At 37.7% G+C, this 22,472-nt stretch overlaps 1 protein-coding gene across 1 annotated transcript in view; it reads right to left on the reverse strand.

The window, feature by feature from the left end:
- The window catches only part of DNAH5 (dynein axonemal heavy chain 5), a 253,279-nt gene that overhangs the window by 179,973 nt on the left and 50,834 nt on the right, over window positions 1–22,472 (reverse strand). Inside the window, exons 17-23 of the mRNA XM_030927396.1 lie at window positions 19,688–19,833; window positions 14,352–14,517; window positions 13,372–13,611; window positions 11,317–11,507; window positions 11,141–11,228; window positions 5,139–5,272; window positions 9–210 (exon numbers count right to left, since the gene is read on the reverse strand). Coding sequence (XP_030783256.1) covers window positions 9–210; window positions 5,139–5,272; window positions 11,141–11,228; window positions 11,317–11,507; window positions 13,372–13,611; window positions 14,352–14,517; window positions 19,688–19,833 — 1,167 coding nt within the window. The remainder of the gene's footprint in view (window positions 1–8; window positions 211–5,138; window positions 5,273–11,140; window positions 11,229–11,316; window positions 11,508–13,371; window positions 13,612–14,351; window positions 14,518–19,687; window positions 19,834–22,472) is intronic.

A 22,472-nucleotide genomic window follows, 5' to 3' on the forward strand; every position in this document is an offset into this window, starting at 1 on the left:
GAACCAACCTGTGTACAGAGCAATGGGACCCACACAGATACATTCAGGCTCAGCATTAATTTCCTGCTCTAGGTTTTGGAAATAGAGGATCTGGGACTCAAATTCAGAGAGCAAGGGGCTCTGTGTAATAAATGTCTTAATGGCTTCTTCTTTCCCCTTTTGCCAAATGTGATTGTAGCGTTTGAAGCAATCCATGGATGTAATAACTTCCTGAATGCAAATAACAACAGATTTATGTTAAGAAGGAAGAATCTGGAATGGCACGATGATATAAGTGAATATTTGCCAACTGCTGGTGGTTCCTATGGATTTATTAAAATGTTGAGTGAACTGTGTGATTATCTGGAAATGCCAAAGAACTGAACTGGGACTATATACAAGAGTGTGGACAGTGGCCCAGGGCTAGTAACAGTTTCACTGTTATCATCCCTAGTCAAATGGGAGAGGAGCAGTTTCTAAAAACTAGAAGAGAGTCCTTGAAGATGCTGTGGACAGGGCCCTCTTGCTTGGAGCTGGGCCTTAGGTCAAAAACCACAGCTCAAGGTCCCACTACAGGGAGGGTGCCATGGAACACATCCTCTGAGGTCATTCTCCTCTGTCCCCGCTCCCCTCAGATCGCCTCAAAGCTTCTTCATTGACTGAACCCACTGGAAGCCTCAATGGGAATATATTGACATGTTGCCTAAGGTCAGATAGGTGGAGGGGGTGGAGATTAGATCTTAGGGGCATGAAGGACAAACAGAACATAGCCAACATCACTCCAATGAGAGATTGCCTGGAATCACATAAAATGTATAAATTCATATAACAAGAATTGACATCTGAACAATACTGCATCTTACCAACCAGGAACACAGTGCATATTTCCATATCTTGTCATCTTTTTCAAACATTTCTTATTAAGTTTTAGGGTAATCTTCATAGAGACCCCAGATACTTCTTATTACACATGTTTCTAGGTATTTTCCAACGATGTTGTCATTGTAAACAAGATCTTTTCCACTATTATTATAACTGGCTATGAATGGCATATACATTTTTAAAAATGTATTTGTAAATGAACAGTCTAGTTTGCTAACCAAGTATGCATCTGTAAAGATGAAATGACTCTCTGGCAATTGGTAAATAGGGGATAGTGTTGATCTAACGCAGAAGTCATGTTTTCAAATGCTATTTTCCCCAGCAAAACAAATGCTACTGCTTTGTACCAGCTAAAGCAGCCAGCCACAGAGGAGTACAGCCCTGTGTGCCACGCCCCCTCCATCACTTCTTCCTTTTGGACTGATTTTGCTACCACTTGTCTTAAGAATATCTTTGTATATTGTTTTCATTCATAAGTTAGTGCTTAAAAAATGTTTTCTCAAAGACATAGCAGAATGATAGATAATAGAGACTCAAAAGAGTCAGATTTCTCATCAGCTTCAGAAGGGAGGGTGATGAGAAATTCTCTAATAGATACAATGTACATTATTTGGTTGATGGATACCCTAAAATCCCAGACTTGGCCACTATGCAATCTATGCATGTAACACAATTGCACATGTATCCCATAAACGTGTACAAATAAAAATAGATAAATAAATAAATACCAATCAAAGCAGAAAGAACAACAAGAAAGAAAGAAAGAAAGAATGAATGAATGCCGAGTTTGGCCTGTTTTTTGTAGAGTTTATCTTTGCTTCTACGCTCCACAACCTCAACTGTTCCTTTTCCCACTTCTACCAAGCTTCTTTCATTTTTTATAGTAAAGTTCTGTAATTACTATAGCGTTATTAAATGTGTGAATATTTTACTATGATTGCTACTGTTAATATTTTACTATGATTATTATTGTTTTTATTACTACACTGGTTACAAATTGCATAGATTTTGTGTCTGCCTCAATCTTGTTTTTCTCATAATCCCTATTATTTAATATTAAATATGCAACTTCTCAAAACAGGATGATTTTCAGGAACATGTTTATTGTATTCTATGAAAAAATCATATAATTATCTTTCCATTGATGACTAACTTAACTCTTGTTGGGCCACAATTTCTTTTTCAGATTAGCCTCTTAGATTTACTTGGTAGACAACTGTATCATCTACAAATAATTAAAATTTTGTCTTTTCTTTTTTATTTAATTTTTTTGTTGTTGTTTATTTTTGTAGAGACAAGATCTCAGTGTGTTACCCAAGCTGGTCTCAAACTCCCAGCTTCAAGTGATCCTCTCATCTTGGCCTTCTAAAGTGCTGAGATTACAAACATGAGCCACTGTGCCCAGCCAAAAAATTTGTCTCTTCATTTCTAATTCCTTTGTGAATCAAGTTTTTCCACTGCCTTATATTATAATTTCAGAGTCACATCTGCATGAAAAATAAATTTAACTGATAAAGAATAACAAATGCAATTATTTGAAATAATTGAGCATTACAGGATTCCAAATGGTCTGATTATTTTAAGTAAATTGCACCAATCTGCACCAAACCAACAAGCAGTTCCACTCCAACTCCCTCAGAGCCTCAGGTTTAATGGATGTTGATACTTCCCATCCATTAAAATGCAGAAAGCTAAACCTATCACTACCTGTCCCAACCACAAATGATTCGTTTGCATGAACTGAAGTGTTGACATGCAGACCAAGAATGCATTGCAACAGCATGTAGACATAATTACATATGTATGATGGTTTGAAGAATTAATTACAGATTATTGAAGATTCCCAGAAATGGGTAGAAGTTCCAGAATCTGGAGCTCTCTCAACACCCAAGCTTATAATATTCAGAATATACCCTAACTAAATATGTTGGAGGGTATTCTTTTATATTAAAGTGTTTGTCTTTATTAAATTGGAAGTTTTTCACATGGAGGTAACCTAGACCCCGAAAGGAAAATGACCTCAATAGGAAAATTAGATGAACTACACATGTAGAGTTGTTCTGATTATGTAACCAAGGTTATTTTGATTGTTTGGTCCAGCTCAACTTTTTTTTTGTTTGTTTGTTTGTTCTGAGATGGAGTTCCATTCTGTCACCCAGGCTAGAGTGCAGTGGTACCATCTCAGCTCACTGCAACCTCTGCCTTCTGGGTTCAAGCAATTCTTATGCCTCAGCCTCATGAGTAGCTGGGATTACAGATATCCACCATGAAGACCTGGCTAATTTTTGTGTTTTCAGTAGAGACAGAGTTTTGCCATGTTGGCCAGGCTGGTCTCAAACTCCTGGCCTCAAGTGATCCCCAACCTTGGCCTCTCAAAGTGCTGAGATTATAGGCATGGGCCACCACACCCAGCCTCAGCTCATCTTTTCAAGCCAGGTTGTGTTATAAGTTGATGACCAACCTAAGGGCATGATAAAGGCAGGTTGGGTTTACATTCTAATCCACTCAGCTATAGCAACAGGAAAGGGGCAGGGATCATAGGATTTTCTGTGGTTGAGGCAGAATCATTCAGAAAGGTCTATGGCTGTGAAGGGCTGGCTATAGCTAATACTATGACTAAGAGTACATATATTCTCCCAGAAACAATTTGGCTATCCTATAAATCTGGAGTAAGTTCTTCAAGTTGTTATAAACGCCAACCTTTTCTACTATTTTAAGAAAACAAGTATCTGAGCATTTCCTTCATATAATGTAAAAGCAAATGCAATAAAAGTGACACAGAGGCGGGGCGCAGTGGCTCATGCCTGTAATCCCAGTACTTTGGGAGGCCAAGGCAAGCGGATCACCTGAGGTCAGGAGTTCAAGACCAGCTTGACCAACATGGCAAAACCCTGTCTCTACTAAAAATACAAAATTAGCAGAGTGTGGTGGCACATGCCTCTAATCCCAGCTACTCAGGAGGCTGAGACAGGAGAATCACTTGAATCTGGGATGCGGAGGTTGCAGTGAGCCAAGACTGTACCATTGCACTCCAGCCTAGGCAACAAGAGTGAAACTTCTTCTCAAAAAAAGACACAGAGATAAGTATTTTGTTGCCAGCACTGTGTGTTAATTTTATCTATGATTTCTTACTCTTAGATTTTCATAATAGCGGTTGATCATACTAGAGAAACTAGTGGATCTTATTGCTGATTTATTTTATTTCATTTTCTAGGAATACTGAAAATATTTCTGAATATTTATTGTTATCATGGAATACTTTGCTTATCATTCAGTATAGAGCCTAATAATCTAAGTACTATATAAATATTTATTGAGTTATATGAATACTGTCCCTAGGGGAAAATTAAATACAGGACCTTCGATACATTAAGAAAGGAAAAGTAAAAGTGAATAAATGCAAAAGATTTTCAGTTCCCTTGGGAACACATTAAAACTAAACTTAATAATATTTCCTCACATTGTTACAGCAATGGTAGCTTTTCAGAGTGCTTTCAAATGAATGTAACTCATTGTATCAAAACTGAGGAATAGAAAAATGCACTTACTGAACAACAACTATTCCTTACACACTGGGAAACATTATTAACAAGTCAACAAGTCTTACTGGCCATGTGAATTAGAAGAGTTTTTTTTTTAAAAAATAAAAGATGACTTCAGGGTTTTAAATCCTTTTGTCTGTAAAATAGATTTGTGTGAACAAAAAAGGGGAAGTTGAGAGGAGATTATGTTGAAAGAAAAAATTGCCTTGAATGTACATTCATTTCCAGTTCAAGTTTGTGTTGATAGTACTAATATCTTCTTTATTCTCAGTTTCATCTAATTTCTATGTGGCAATATAAATAAAATTTTATCTGGTATTTTATAACATTTGCCTGACTACTCAAATATGAAAAAATGACTACAAACCTTATTCTGTTTCAAATATGTTAGTATCATTGGTTCTTCGAAGGTGAATTATAACAACAGTCTGACTTGTAGTTTGGAACATTTTAGATTTTTTTTAAGTTAGATTCATTTGTATTAAAAGAAGATATTAAAGGCATTAAACAAAATACAGTATGAGAGTAGGAATAATTTTCTTTCACCTTGCAATCTAGAATGAGATCTTCAGTTAGATAAACATTTGCTGAGCACACACAAGATGCCATTAGCTGCCCCCAGAAAGTACAGTGGGTGAGACCCAGGCTACATACAGAACTACTTTGTGATGATCACCTTCACACAAGTGCATGTTGCAAAGTAAAAGGTGCAGCTGCCAGACCCTCTTGACATACCTTTTTGGTGGAGTTGATAATTGTGCTAAGCACAGAAACTAATTTTACAATCTCTTTGTTTTCAGAAACATTCTTATAATAGTTCTTGGTTTGCACGGGAATGGGTAAATTTACAGATGCTATCTCCAAGGTATCTAAAAAGAAAAAAAGAAGAGAAAACTTTACACTACTAGCACAAGATGTACTTTTAGAAGATGAGGATATTTCTGTAATAGTAAAGCAAGGACTTCTGAAAATCTTCTCCTTTATAAAAGCAATGAAAATAATGGAAAGAATTGTCAATGTCAACTTTTCAGGACTCTGTAAATTAATCAAAGCTTGCAATAATTCAGAAAGTGTTTATTCAAGAACAATGCTGAATCTTGGTAACAACAGCAAGTTTTGTAGTGTTTTGACTTGCTCTAGTCCCACTGCTGCTCTCTGGCTGTAGGGTAGCCGGGTAGCCTTGAAAAACAGCCGTCTTACAACCATTACTGGAGGGGAATAAAAGCCAGCAGTCCCTGGAAGGGCCAACCTAGGCTTGGAGCTCCTTAGGGAGCTCCATAGAATTCTCACTCTTTGAGCTGTCTGGGAGCTCCCTGGAAAAGCCTTGTTCAAATAGTTTATTTTTCTTTGACCTGATTCAGAACTCTCTGAGAAAAAAAGTCCTATCCCCAAGGCATTTGTCAAAAGACTATCAGCAACAATTGCTTAACTTCACAGCTGCCTGAGCCAATGATATTAGTTGGGGGCAAATAAGAGATTGGCCAAAGAAGTTAAAAATCTGGGGAATGAGAAGAATGAAGTCAGTAACATGGCTGAGTAAGAAGGTCCTGGCTCTACTTCCACCCATGGACACACCCAATACACATCTATTCTCAGATCAGTTCTATCTGAGAGAAAGTCAGAGACCTATGGAGAGACCCCTACTTATGTTATAACCAAAAACACATCCACATCAAATGGGCAGGAAAAGTGGAGACACACTTGGACACGGATCCTGCCCTGGGCACTGAACCAGAGAATTGGGAAAGGAATCTGCAACACACAGCTTCTCTCTGTGGAAACGAGACTTTGGACCTCACATGTATCACCATAACTCTTAAGGTTCCCCATGGCTCTTAATTCGCCAGCTCTGAGAGTGGAGTGGATTAGACACACAAGAGTCTCCCTAGACCACAAGAAAAAAGTGAGGGCTTCACAAGGCATGAAGCACTTACAGAGGCTTCATTCCGTGGAAGTTGTGCAGAAATGGGGCTTTAAAACCATGGGCCCTTGTTTCTCCCTCACATCAAGTGCTCCAACATTTACAGCTTCTACCCAAGGGACTACATTCTAAAACTCCCATCTCTGGGAGCAGATGGGACTGGCATTTGTGTCTCTCTAGACCACAGGAAGAAGCGGCCATTTAATATGAGCACACAAGCACTTCAACAGGCTTTGTCCCCCAGGAGCAGTGCAGAGAAGGGGCTTAAAAAACACAGGTTTCTGCTTCTGTCCAGAAGGGGTTAATGCTAGGCACTGAGTGCCCCAACTTCTGCAGCCACCTCCCAAAGGACTCAATCCTAAACCTCTTAGCTACTTGAAGAAAGGGCATTAGGCATACGTGAATTTTCCTAGATCACAAAACCAAAAGGAAGTTTAAATGGACATGGAAACACTACCAGGTGCTACATCCCCTCAGAACAGTGCAGAAAGGATCAAGAATGTGCAGCTTCCATTTTCTTTCTGGGAAGGGGCTTCTGGCACACCCCCTAGTGGCTACTTGATGGCCTGGCTTCTAAAAAACCATACATCAGAGAGCTAATGAGGCAAACAAACAGGACCCCTCCAGCAGCTGGAGCCAGAGCTCAGCACCTCATGAGTTTTCCCTCTGGCTCACCTAGTGATAAGCCTAGGCCTAGCCATTCTTTCTGGAAGGAGTTATGACATGCACCAAGTGCCATAACTTCTATAGCTCCTACCCAAAGGACTGTCTCTTTAATGATCTAGCTAGCTCTGGAGTCAGTGGGTCTTTGCACTTTTGAGTAGCCATAGACCATGGAAAACAAAGAGGTAGATGTACAACGGGCCAATTTCCATTACTTATCTCCCCAGAATCAGATGATGCAGCCTGAACATGATTGCAGGCATTTGCCACAGATCCTCTCTCTGGCTTAATGCAGAGAACTGAAGATAAATGCCTGTGCTCAGCTTCACGGTGAAGACAGGAAAAATTGGAGCATGCATTCAACACGCCAACATTTCCAGCTACATCTAGAGAAGCTGGCTCCTACCTTACCAATCTAAGGGGTACTGACAGGACATATCATATCCGAACCTCCAGGGTAGGGGGGACAAAAAACAGAGAAAGCAGTCTGGACAAACACTAAGATTAGAGAGGCATCTTGAAATCTCTGGCTAGTCAAAGTAGTGAGATCCTCCCACATGAGGTCAGTCTGACAAGACTGAAAGAGATAGCTGTCTTTTATAATACACAGAAACCAACACAGAGGGTCAAAGAAAATGAACAAAAACAGGGAAATACAGTTCAAATAAAATAACAAAATAAATCTCCAGAAACTGTTCTGAGTGAAGTGGACATATGTGATTTATCTGACATGGAATTCAAAATGCAGATGCTCCTTGACCTATGATGAGGTTACATCCCAATAAATCCATCATAAGTCAAAAATGCACTTAATACCCTAGTAAGCCTATTATAAAGTTAAAAAATTGTAAGTCAAACTATTCTAAGTACAGATGCTCCTTGACTTACTATAAAGTTACATCCTGATAACCCCATTAAAGTCAAAAAGAATGTGAAGCCAAACCATTGTAAGTCAGGGACCGTCTGTAATATTCATAAAGATCCTCACCAATATCAAGACAGAAATACAAAAACAAACTGAGAACTTCAACGAAGACAGAAAGTTAAAAAAGCACCAAACAGCAAATATAGAACTGAAGAATGCTATAACTGAACACAAAAATTTAATAGTTTCCACAGAAGACTAGATCAAGCAGAAGGAGAAAAAAAATCAGTGAATTCAAAGAGAGGTCACTGAAAAATCATCCAATCTGAGGAGCAAGAAATAAAAAGAATGAAAAAGAATGAAGATATCTTAACAGACTTATGGGACACCATCAAGAGGAACAACTTATGAATTACTGGCTTGCCAGAAAGAGAAAAGAAAGAGAGAGGAAACACACTCAGTGAAATAATGGCAAAAACTTCCAGGCCTGGGGGAGGAAATAGAAAGCCAGCTCCAGGAAGCCCAAAGGACATTAAATAAGATTAATTCAAAAACACTCACACCAAGACAAATTATAATGAAATTGTCAATAGCTAAAGATAAAGAAAGAGTTCATGTTGAAAGTAGCAAGGGAAAAGTGTTTTACTGTATGTAAGAGAACATTCATAAGACTATCAGTAGATTTCTTAGCAGAAGCCTTGCAGGTTAGAAGGGAGTGAAGTGATATATTCAAAATACTGAAATAAAATAACTGCTAAGAATACTATATCCAGCAATAATATCTTTCAAAATCAAAGGGATGGTATAAACTTTCTCATACAAACAAAAGCTGAGAGAGTTTATCACCACAAGACCCACCTTACAGGAAATGCTAAATGGAGATTAAGCTGAAGGAATAAGATATTTATTAGTAACATGAAAACATATGAAAATATAATACTCACTGATAAAAGTAAGTATATTGGCAAATCCAAAACACTCCAGTACTGTAATGGTGGTGGGTAAATCATTAATATTTCCAGTAAAAAAGTTAAGAGGCAAAACTACTAAAAACAACTAGAGCTACACAAATTTATTAAGGGATACAAATTATAAAAAGATGTAAAGTGTGACATCAAAAAATTTAAAATGTATAAGGTGGGGAGTAAAAGTATATCATTTGTATATGCAATCAAAATTAAGTTGTTACCAACTTAAAATAGCCTATAATAAGTATAACATGTTTTATGTAAGCCTCAGGGTAAACACAAAACAAAAGGCTACAACAGATACACAAAAGAAAAAAAAAGAAAAGATCCAAAATGTATCACTATAGAAAGCTATCAAACCGCAAAGGAAAAAAGAAACAGAAGATCTACAAAACAACCAGAAAACAATGAACAAAAAGGCAAGAGTAAGTCTGTACCTATCAACAATTACTTTGAATGTAAATGTATTAAATATGCCAATCAAAAAGCATACAGTAGCCAAATGGATTAAAAGACCACAAAAAGACCCAACTATACGCTGCTTACAAGAGACTCATTCCACCTTAAAGTTCACTCATAGACTGAAAGTGAAGGGATGAAAAAATATAGTTCATATAAATGAAAACACAAAATAGGCTTCAGATCAAAAAGCGTAAAAAGAGACAAATATCATCATATAATAATAAGGGAATAAATTCTTCAAAATGATATTATAATTGTAAATACATGTACACCCAACATTGGAACATCTAACTACATAAAGCAAATATTAAGAGATCTGAAGAGAGACACAGACTAGAACACAATAACGGTAGGGGATTTTAATACCTTACTTTCATGATTGAACACATCATCTAAACAGAAAATCAATAAAGAAATACTAGACTTGAACTACACTTTAGACCAAATATACCTAACAGACAGAATATTCCATCTAACAGAAACAGAAATATACATTCTTCTAGAGTGCATACAGAACACTCTCTATGATGGATCATATGTTAGACCACAAAACAAGTCTTCCTTAACAAACTTAAGATCAAATTATAACAAGTATCTTTTCCAAACCAATTGTGTGAAACTAGAAATCAATCAGGAAAAAAATCAAACAGGAAAAATCATGCAAATGTTTTAAATATGTGAAAATAAAACAATATGCTTCTAAAAAAACTTCTCAAATCAGATCAAAGAAGTAATTAAATGAGAAATTTTTAAACATCCTGAGACAAATGAGAATGGAAACTTGACATATCAAAACTTACTGCATTCAGCAAAAGCAGTTCTAAGAGGAAACAGTATAGCAAAATGAACAGCTAAGTCAAAAAAGGAGCGAGATCTCAAATACATAACCTAACATTACAACTCAAAGAACTAGAGAAAGAAGAACAGATAAGCCCAAAGTTAGCAGAAGGGAGGAGATAAAGATAAGAGCATAAACAAATGAAATAGAGACTAGAAAGACAATAGAAAAGATCAATGAAGCGAAAAGTTGTTTTTCTGAAAAGCTACACAAAATTGGCAAATCCTTAGCTAGGCTAAGTAAAAAAGAGGACTCAAGTAAATAAAATCACAAATGAAAGGAGATATTACTACTGATAACCCAAAAATACAAATTATCATTAGAATGCTAAGTACAATTTTGTGCCAACCTAGAAGAAATGAATAAATTCCTAGAAACATATAATTAACCTACCAAGATGGAATCAAGAAGAAATTGAAAATCTGAACAGACCAATAGTAAGGAAAAAGATCAAATCAGTAATTTAAAGTCTACCATCAAAAAAAGCCTACCACCAGACAGTTGCACAGCTAAACTCTACCAAACATTCAAAGAACTAATACCAATATTTCTCTAGCACTTCAAAAAATTAAAGAGAAGGGAATACTTCCAAACTCATTTTACAAGGCCAGCATTACCCTGATACCAAAGCTAGTCACACATACTACAATTTTTAAAATCTGCAGGCCAATATCACTGGTGGACATAAATGCAAAAATCCTCAACAAAATCCTAGCAAACTATATTCAACAGTACATTTAAAAGATCATTCGTCATGATTAAGTGAAATTTATCCCCTGGATGCAAGATTTGTTCAATATATGCAAATCAATAAATGTGATTCACCATATTAACGGAAGTCAACTAAAATGATGATATTAAAATATATGGACCTTGATACTTTGTCAACTTCAAATTGGCTCATAGATTAATATTCTGTTCTAAAATAAATTGAGAATTACATGGAGGGGTTAAAAAACATTTAAGCTCAATGAATGTTGATTTACAATGCCTCTTTTAAAAGACTAAAAGAACATTTACCTTGAAGTTCATTTTCTCCTATTTCAACATCAGAATCACTGTCTTCATTACTCTGCAAAGCAGCCATTTTTCTTTCTTGTATCTTTTTCTACAATGTAAAAGGATATTTTTCAGCTCTGTCCTATCTGTAAAAGAAGTGGTTTCCATATGAAACCATTTCTGCACCCCACACCCACCTTGGACAGCAGTTCGCTGCTCCACTGTCTGACCCCCTTAGGGACACTGATGATGCACTCCACGGCTTTGTTCAGGGTCTGCTGTACATCTTCCAGGGCAGGGGCCATGACGATGTTGGGAATGGCCAGAGTGACGCTTGCCCGGAAAATGGGCAGACTATTCTGCTTCATGTTAGAGGCACTGTTACTGTCTGAGTTAACCCAAAACAAGGAATAATTCACATTTTTAATTTAAAATAAGATTTGCTTCCTTTGTAACCATAAGAATTAAAACAATACATGATAGGTATAAAATCCAATAAATACTTGTTGAATGAATGAGTCAATTAAAACTCATGGAGGATCTGGTATTGCTCAATATAACAAAGCAGTTCAGGGGAACCCAAGGCATTTTTTGCTGTTTACAGCTTCTTAGAATACTCTCCACAAAGAAACACACTGTGTGGGATCAGGCTAAATTATAAACGTTTCTCTAAAATATTAAAGATGATTCTTCCAAATAACATAATGCCAACAAATTAGTTAAATGTAACTAAGTAAGCCAGGAATGAAGAACGACTATCGGCATAAGCCAAAGTTAGAACAAATAACCACTTTGGAATTTCAGATAAAACATAGATCTTTCCCACCATGGTGTATAAAATCCAAATGTGGAGTAGTTAAAAAAAAAGGAAAAGAAATAAAGCACAATTTGCCATTCATATTGAAGGAGTTTTAAAAGGTGGAACACAGGTATAGGTATGTAGATAAAGACATGTATGTATATGTGTCTGGGTATCATACTTAACTTTACGTAGTTGCAAATATCTGTAATACAAAAGCTGATAAATAATTGTGATTGAATATTTAACCTATCAGCCAACATTTATTAAGTTCTAACAACAACTCTGTGTCAAGGGAAAGAACTATCCTCCATCCTGAATGAAGTAAAACATAATACGCCATGGCACCAAACAAAAATCTTTCAGAGTTTCCACTTTTATTTACCCACTTTTAATTAAATATTAAAGATGTTTTCTTTCAAATGCCAATATTCAAGATACATAAAAAGATTTTATCCTATTATTTGAGTTTTCCTTAATTACTATTATTTGTTTTCTTTTTACCATTTTTAACTTAAAATTTAATTTCAGGATGCCTCTAGATTTGACGGATTTTTGTGGCCCACCTGAGAAACATATCACCTATTTCTGAACTGTGCTGAGGAAAAGACGATGCTATTGAAAATGAGGAAACCAGCTAGAAAGTACTAAATTACCATAAAAATAGTAAAATACATATATATCCTTTGAAGAGTGTGACATTAGTAAGATGTTTCCACTTTGTAAGACTGGCTAACAAACCTAATGATTTAACAATGAAAGAATCTTTTCCATATAACTTCTTTTAAAGTATGTACCTTTTTCTTTCACCAATTAAAATAATTTTATATATTTTCATCTTATTACAAAAAGACTAAACGTACTACCAATTTTCATGTTATTAACAAAAGCTTAAGCAAACTATTTAACCTCCCTGTGCTGTGCTCTAGTTCTCTGATTTAACATGAGAGTAAAGATAGTATCTACTTAATAGAATTGTTGGGATGATCAAGTTCATAATGTTTAAAATTACAAGAAGGCACTAAATAAACGGCGGATATGGCCAGGCGCAGTGACTCACGCCTGTAATCTTTGGGAGGCCGAGGCGGGTGGATTGCCTGAGCTCAGGAGTTCGCAACCAGCCTGGGCAACACAGTGAAAGCCCGTCTCTACTAACGCACAAAAAATTAGCCAGCCATGGTGGCTACTCCCAGCTATTTGGGTGGCTAAACCAGAGAATCACTTGAACCCAGGAGGCGAAGGTTGCAGTGAGCCGAGATCGTGCCACTGCACTCCAGCTTGGGAGACAGGGCGAGACTCCATCTCAGAAATAAAAATAAAAATAAAAATAAAATGATGGATATTTTTAATTATTTAATTTTAACAGGAACGGACGCATGCATGCGTGCACACACACACACATACCAGCAACTATGCCTGATCATCCACTAAGCAAACCATATGAGATTATTACCCCGGAAGTTAATTGTGTGAGAGGAATGAATGCGTTTGCGAATGGCCTCTAGTGTATTCCTTGTAACTTTCAGAAGAGCATCCATGTTCTGATGGTTGAAATGAGACAGCAACTCGCGGGCTTCTTCCCCTAACATCTCAGTTTCTTTCTTTTTCCTCGTCACTGTCGTCAAAAACAGGGCATCGGCTCTGGCATTAATGAATGATGTCAAGGTGTCAAAATTTCCTTCTTCTCTTTTTGCTGTTACAAGATGAAAGAGATAGCGATAAGTTAGATGGATGGATAGATAGATAGATAGATAGATAGATAGATAGATAGATAGATAGATAGATAGATAGAATCATTTGTTACAACTAAAGCATAAATTACATGCAAGTTTAATATCACTTAAACCTCACACTTCTTAGGAAGTGAGGACATCAAAAAGTAGGAGGAGGAAATAAGGAACCAGATGAATTGATGGAGGCATCTCCTTCTCAGTATGAGAAAACAGCCAACAAGAGAGGCAGGAACTGAAAAAGCTATACTGGCCCCCAAGGGCCTGGGTTCTGGTGCTACCTCCCACCAACAGCCCTAAACCTTTGGGGGGATAATTTCCCTTCTTCATATCTCAGTGTTCTCCTCTGTCCTGCAAAAGGTTTGCTCAGTCTAGATGCTCTCCGAGGGGAATTCCAATCAATAATCCATCCAACTCTATTGATAAGGTAAAATAAAACACCCACCCATACATAAATGTAAAGAAAGCTAACAAGGGCCAATGAAAAGTGCGTGTTTTCACAGTTTAACCAAAAGTAGTAAGAATTAACAACATAGAGTCACTAAAATATGTTCAGGGCCATAATTTCAGATTTATACATATCATTAGAAAATTGAAAGGATGTTTATAGAAGTATGAAATTAATTGCTATGTAGAAAATTCAGTTTTAGTTTTTAGTAAATGTCATAGAAAAACAAGACCCTTTCATTACCCCATCTCTTACCTGAATTTTCATTTTTGTAATTAACACTATTTTCATTGGATATTTTTTCACTTTCTTCTTTAGATAAAACTTCCACATCCAGCAACATATTTACAAGCTCATTGACTGCCTCCTCCACTAATGAGCTTTTAAAATGTAGTATTTGTGCACCATTTACACAAAGATCCTAACCAAAAAAAAAAAAAAAAAGATAGCACAGTGGTATATTGTTTATCTAGCTCTTGAGAGCACAGAAGCAGTGGAAGGAATGCTGTGGCTCAGCCTCCAGGTGAGATTTTAGCCCCAGTGATGCCTGGCCACATCCTTCACATTAGCACAGGCCAGGCGTCCTGTAAAGGAAAGTATTAAGGACAAGGGAACCAACTGGATCAGTGTAGATGGACCAAAATTACAGGCACTTCTCCATCAGTAGAGAAAATACCTTCAAAAGCCATCAGCAGCCTCTCTTCCCATCACATTTCCTTCGTATCACATAAATCGGATCCAGCTACCCTTCTTTCTCTCCTTGTCTTTGCCAACAAACCATAGTCATCCCCTCATTAATTTCAAAGACATTACCCACCCCTCTAACTATATTGTACATTTCTCAAGAATGGATTTAATAAATACAAACTAACATGATTTTGGGGCATGGTGATCAATTCTGGAGGAGATTAGGTAGACGGATAGTTATAGATGGATGATACAGACAGAATCAGTGATTTACTACCTAGTCGGAAAGTGAGCCCGTGAAACAATAGACTGTCAGTTAGGCACAGTGTCCAGCTCCATTCCAAGTTCCAGCATTATACATCTTTAAACTTATACGGCTTGAAACTAGGATTCAAATCCTTGCTCTGCATGATCCTGAAAATCCTTCTCAGTCTCAATTCCCTCATATGTATAATGGTGATAATAGTAGAACTCACTGTAGTTTTTGCAAGTATTCTATAAAACAAATGCAAGTAAAACACTAAGAGCAGTGCCTGGCATAAAGTAAGCACACAAGAAGTGCTCGTTATTATTATTCGTTGGAAAATCACAAGCATCCACAGGACCTAAATATTTGCAAAGGTTAGTCATCTCATTCTACGTAAGCTAACTCCTCAGTTCTCTGAGAGAACACTAATATTTTTTAAAGTCTGAATCTTAAGTCCTCTGACTCTACCTTGGAGAGAAATACACATGTGGTTTCCATTCTCAGGGCCAGCTCTCACAGGGAATCCTCAAGTAACTTGCAGCTCTTTCAGCCCTCTCAGGAACACAAACACGTGTTTGAAATCACAAAATTCCTTTGTATTGAGGGTTCTAGAAGATGAGATTGATAACCTCTCAAAGATTAACATAGTTCCAACAACATTGTTTACATCTCTTAACTCTTTCTCTCTGTGAGAAGGCATAACCATAAAAATGTAAACAGCATAGAAATTAACAAAGCAGAATATAAATGCAATGAGGAAAAAGAATAAATAGACTCATTAAAATATCCCCTAGGACAAATAAAATAACTGAAAGATACTGCCTCCACTTATCCTGATTCATTTCAACAACTAACCTCCATGATGACACCCAAAAGCTGAAACCCACCAAAAGGGCCTATCTTTGAATCCTGAATGGTGTCCTCCTTGAATAATCAGCGTGGAGGTCCACCATTTCCTCATTCCCATGATGCTTCAGCTTTGGCAAACCAGGAACCCACTAGATGCCACGTCTTCTCCAGGTCTCTTCACCCTTACTCCCTGCTTCATGCCCTCTCCTAACATGATTTCACACTTCAACCATTATTGTGCTAATATCCTTTAATCCATCACTCTCTGAACCTTCCACTGCCCCACCCAGGAGAAGCCCAGCCCAAATGAACCAAGTGACTTACCCTCTCCACTGGCACGCATAGGTCATGGTGATGCAGATGCTTGGCACTGGGAATTCATGGTTCCCAAACTCAAACTGGCCCCTAATGCCACTCGGGAATCATTCTACATGACTATAGCCACTTCCCTCTAACAAGCTCCATAACAGCTGTGTCTTCAAATCTATGTGTCCTCAATTTGTTACACCATCGTTCCTTATCATACTCAAAGAATGACCCTGATTTCTACAGCACAAAGCAAATGGAGGTCATGACACGGGGACTCAAACAACTCCCACTGCCCTCATGCAGAAGACAAATCGGCCTCCATCAGGAGCTCCTTTTCCTCTTGTTTCAGTGAATGCAGTCATTCTCCTTTTATTCAAGGCTAACTCCACAACCTGAGTTCTGAATCACAGCTTCTCTGGCTTCCTCAGAAACCAAGCCTACCCCTTTCTTCCTCTCTATTGATTTTCCACCTGAGCATATGAACACCCAGTGTACTTCAACTCAACACCTTTCTCCAGCTGCAACATGCTTCCACCTCGGAGCCTTTGCACATGCTGTTCTCTCTGCCTGGCATGTTCTTCCCCTAAAATGTTCACAAGGCTTGCATTCTCACTCCCTCCCTTCAAATCTAACCATAGAAGTCATCATTGACCATGGACATAAAATCACAACTTTCTGTCAGGTAACTCCTTTTCTCCATCATCTTTGTCATTTTTCTCCATCATCCTTTTCATTTTTCTCCATAATTGAATTATGAAAAATAAACACATTCAAGAGAAATGATTTACTAATACCTATATTGGTAATCAAAAATGCAAATTCAAATTGGGTTCCACAATTTTGCTACTTAAACTAAAAGTAGTAAACTATAATGAAACAGTGTTTGTTGGAAGTGAAACTGGTACTACTGCATTGCTGGTGGCATTGTAAGTTGATAACATCCTTTAGAAAAGCAATTTGGCTACCAATATCAAGAGCCATCCAATAAGGCCATACTCTCTGACACAATAATTTTATTTTGGAGGAGGGAATAATATTAAAGAAGAAAATACATGATACATGCATATATTCACTGCAGCTCTTCACAAATTAGCAAAACTTTGGAAGCCATCTAAAGGTTCAGCAATAAGAAACTGGTAAGTAAATTACAGTATATCAACACAGTAGAATATTCTGAAGGCACCATTAAAAGGCTGCCTATGAAAGCCATGTAGCAACATGAAGAATATTTTGTGAGGAAATGTTAACTGGGAGAAAAAAGTACTACTCAAAACCTGATATATATGGAGTAGAGACCACAACTTTATTAAAAAGCTTAAAATGCATTAATATTATAATAATGATGGCATAATTGATTAAAATACTAGTTTCTTTCCATTTTTAAAGTATTCTAAGACTTTCTTTTAAATTGAAAACAAGTGTATTTTTATAAAACAATCATCAGAAAAGGGGTAAGAGTAAAACCATGGAGGCAAGTGATTTCTCAGAGGAAGAGATCGTTTCTTAAATGATCCGGGAGAACAAGGGGAGGGTTAGGTGTACCCACAGTTAGTGAATGTGAGGAGGAGGGACTAGAAATTTCTAACATGTAGACAGTAAGTTTTGAGTATAAAATGACTTAATATAACCTGCCATACATGCAGAAAGGGGTGAATACAGCAGGCCTGAAACTGTTCTCCTTAGAAAGTCCTGCTTGGGAGGTGGTACCTTGGCCGCTGTCTGTAAGCTTGGATTTTGGGAGCGTTCCCCCTGTTGCCCTGCTGATAAAGATAGTTCGCTGTGCCTAAACTGCTTGTGCACACAATGTAGCTTATGCTGAACACCGGATTCCTTCTGGGAGTCTGGAATTCTGGTCCATGCTAAGCACAGTGTGTGACCAGACCCAGTAAGAACCTTGGGCCCTGAGTCTCTAATAGGTTTCCTTGGGCAGAAACATTGCACAGAGGGGACAGTGAGCTCCAGGCAAGCCTCACAGGAGGGAGAAAGCATGAGGAAGCCTGGACAGGGACTCCCCAGACACCACCTGTCTTTGTTCCTTATGATCCAGCTGCGTCTCTTAACTATGTCAGGGCAGTGCAACTACGTGCTGAGTTCCGTGAGTCCTCCTAGTGGGGGTGGTCTTGGAGACCCCGACACACCGTATTAGAATCATGATCGAGGAGTCCTTATCCTCAGGATGCCCACTGGGAATATTGTAAATGACACTAACATGACATGCCTGAAGGGGCACTTCGTGGAGCGCTGCTCCCAGGAGCTTGCTCCTGGCACAGGGAAGAAAGTGTCCCATTTGCAAATGTGTTGGAGAAATAATGAGCTACGAAAAGTTAAATGAAGGGCCAGGCACAGTGGCTCACGCCTATAATCCAAGAACTTTTGGAGGCCAAGGCGGGCAGGTTGCCTGAGCTCAGGAGTTCGAGACCAGCCTGGGAAATACAGTGAAACCCCATCTCTGCTAATATACAAAAAATTAGGCAGACATGGAAGCATGTACCTGTAGTCCCAGCTACTCTGGAAGCTGAGGCAGGAGAATTGCTTGAACTAGGGAGTCAGAGGCTGCAGTGACCTGAGTTCATGTCACTGCACTGCAGCCTGGGCAACAGAACAAGACTCCGTCTCTCAAAAAAAAAGTTAAATGGAGATCTTCTGAGGGCCTTTATCTTAATCTGTTAATGTGTAGTGGATCTGTAAGCACAGCCTTCACCCTAAGCAGTTTGCACTCACTCCCTGCCTCTCTCAGGATTCCCAGCAATGGTTCCAGAATTGTGTGCTATAGAACACCAGTTTGGGAAACCCCCCTCACCAAAAATGTTTAAAGAAGAAATTTTGTCTAGAAGCTGTTCAAAACAATTCTTTTGTTAATTAACCCTAGCTGATGAGAAGCACTTCCGCAAGACAGCTCTATCCTTCATTAAAAAATGGAAAAACTAGGCCGGGTGCAGTGGCTCACGCCTGTAATCCCAGCACTTTGGGAGGCCGAGGCGGGCAGATCACGAGGTCAGGAGATCGAGACCATCCTGGCCAACACGGTGAAACCCCGTCTCTACTAAAAATACAAAAAATTAGCCAGGCGTGGTGGCAGCGCCTGTAGTCCCAGCTACTCGGGAGGCTGAGGCAGGAGAATGGCGTGAACCTGGGAGGCGGAGCTTGCAGTGAGCCAAGATCATGCCACTGCACTCCAGCCTGGGCGACAGAGCGAGACTCCGTCTCAAAAAAAAAAAAAAAAAAAAAAAAAAGAAAGGAAAAATTCCAAGTGTGTTCTATGGCAATTTCTTTCCTACTGATCTGAAATGATGTGCTCCTCATAGCTAAGTGACTGTTTACTTACATACATTTCTCTTCATTGGCTAATTATTGTCAGAAGATTTCATGTTTGAACCACATCTATCACAGAGCATTGCAAGTAGAGAAAAAAAATCTAATTTAAACTTCAAAAAAGTGACCTTTATAGGAAAATGAATCACCAAAAAACTTTAAACAAAAAAATCAAGCCTTTAATGACCTTTGTCATTTGGAGAAACTCTTCACAGGTAAGCGGCTCCTCCTGGGGAAGCTGACAAAGAGGCGTGCTGCTCATTTCTTCTAGAATGGCATCAATGCGGAACTCAATCAAATCATTGACCCTGTCAAGCAGCAACTCCAGGTCCTCTTCGGGAAAAAATAAAAGTAAATAAAAGAGATTAAGTAAAACATTTTGTTTTTTAAAAAAATCAACACTTGATTAAATGACAGTAGTAAAATCAGCTTTAAAGATTCACAGTTACATGTGTCCCCCCGATCCCCACTGTTTCACACTTGGTTGTTGCTAACAAAATATCCAAATTGTTGACTCTCTAATACTAATATTCTGTAGGGAGAATAGAAAGTCTATCTTGGTAGCCCATTCTAATTTATGATAATTCTTATTATGAAGTTTTAATACATTTTATAAATGCCTCCTTAGGGAATTTTAGCCAATTTCCTTTTGTCTTGTTTCCTGGGGCCATCATTCCTTCTCTGTAACCAGTTTCTCAGCCCCTGCCCTGCCTAACTCTCACTCATACTTGAAGATCTGGCTCAAGTGCATTTCCCCGCAGAGGCCCTGGGTGAATCCGTGTGCACTGGAGTGGTCCCTCCTTCTGTAAAACCACGGATGGAACAGCCTTAAATCTCTGCAGATTGTCTACCCATGTGTCTTATCTTCTTTAGAATTCATTTTTGTTTATCCTTACATCTTCAACATTTAACCCAGTGCCTATTCCACAAGAAGTGTTCAACAAATTTTACTAAAGGGAAAGTTCCCTAATTTTTCTTTCAGTGTAAATATCATAGGGAACCACTTTTTTAGTTATGCTGAAGTAATATTGAATGCTAAGTTCAATTGATGCAAAGGCCGACTCTGAAGCAAACTAACAACTGCACATCCAAAGTAGGAAGGGTCACTAATGGATATCCATCTAAGGGCAATGCATTCTTCAGCAATGCCATACAGTAAGATTTCTCTTTTTCTAATACTCCTTTCTCCTGGAAAATAAAGTTGAAATTAAATAAAGGAAAGTCAGTGTTACATACCAATGATGTATCAGAGATGTACACACTTCCTTAAATAAATAACTTTATTTCCTAAAGAATAAAATCCTTAAAGTTTTCTATTGTTTCTAAGCTAATTATTAAAGAGGCTACTCAAGATACCAAATAGTTCTGCCTGGTAAATGGATTCAATACCAAAAGAGAGCCAACACTTTCATTTAAGTATGTGTGAGTAATACAATTCTCTACTCTTTCTAACAGACTGCTTCATCTTTAAGGACATCTGTGTTAAGCTGAAAAAAAAATAGTCCCCAAGGATGTCCACATCCTAATCTCCTACGAATGTTACCTTTTATGGCAAAAGGGATTTTGCAGATGTGATCAAGTTAAGGATTATGTTATGTGGAGAGTGTCCCAGATTATCTATACTCTCTTAAATGTATGATGCAAATGACAACCTGTAAGTAGGACTGGCTCACCAATCCAATAAAAATCCAACTGCTCTTGAGATTTTACATAGTTTTCTCACAAAGAAACTTAATCTTTGTTCTATTTTAGTTCCTTAAATTACAAAAGAAAAACATAATAGAAAACAAGAACAAGAAGTTTCTCTAGAAACTAACTAGTTAGCTTGTCTCCAGCTAACTTTCTAATAAAACATTCAAATTGTTGATAATCTAATACTAACGTTCTAAAGGAAGGATGTTACTAAATTCTACCTTGGTCATCTGCTCTAATTTGATTATGATAACTCATTATGAAGTTGTTATACATTTCATAAGTTCCTCCTTAGGAAATTTTAGCCAATTTCCTCTTGTTTTATTTCCTGGGGAGAAATATTTATTTTGGAAGAAATATTAATTTAGAGCAAGGAAATTGGGTTCTAAACTCATTGTTATTTCTTACACCTCTGTAATATTAAAAGCCATTTAGCATCTCTAGCTTGATATTCATTCATATTCAAAAACTCCATTATCATTTGTTTTTGAGTCCAGCTCCCAATCTATAAAGCACAACAAAGGTGAGGTATGGGCCAACCATAATTTCTCACTCTACTCCCCTCCAACCCAGTACTTCTCAAATATTCCTAAACATAAAGCACCTGGCTATTTAAATAGCTGGACCTTCTGGAACCTAAGGAAAGTACAGTGAAAACCTCCTGAAAAGACAAGCTCTTGACAATTTAGATTATAAATAGACTAGGTACTATGTTAACAGCCATAAATACCAGAACAAGAAAGAGACCTGAGGGGCAGAGTGTGGGGAGAGAGAGAGAGGATAAAAGGAGGCATCATGAGAGCTATCTAAAAGGGAAGCCCAGGAAGAGGTATCCAGAAATAAGGTAATGGGCTTGAGGGGTAGGATTGGGGTTACAATGATAAAAAAATGAAGAGAGACTAACTATATAAAATTATTGCAATTATGAATCTGTAAGTATATGGGTGTCTACTACACACCCAACTGAGAATAACACAAAACAAGTATGAAAATGAAACAGCCTGGATTTAATTATTTCACATTGCATTCATAAATCATAACACCATTTTGTACCCCATCAATTTTTCCCCACACAACTCCCTCTTCACAGAATCCACAAATCTATACCATTATCAATTATCAATTTATAATAAAAAGTTAAAAAATTAAACAGCCTGATGTTCAGGCCCTTTGCAGTCTGTTTAAGGAGAAAGATGAAACTGTACTAAACCATTAGAAGACAACCAAAATATCAAGTCTGTGGTCCCAAATGTGAATCCAACAGGAGGTCACAGAAGGAA

This window comes from Rhinopithecus roxellana, chromosome 3 (genome assembly GCF_007565055.1).
Source record: "Rhinopithecus roxellana isolate Shanxi Qingling chromosome 3, ASM756505v1, whole genome shotgun sequence".
NCBI lineage: Eukaryota > Metazoa > Chordata > Mammalia > Primates > Cercopithecidae > Rhinopithecus > Rhinopithecus roxellana.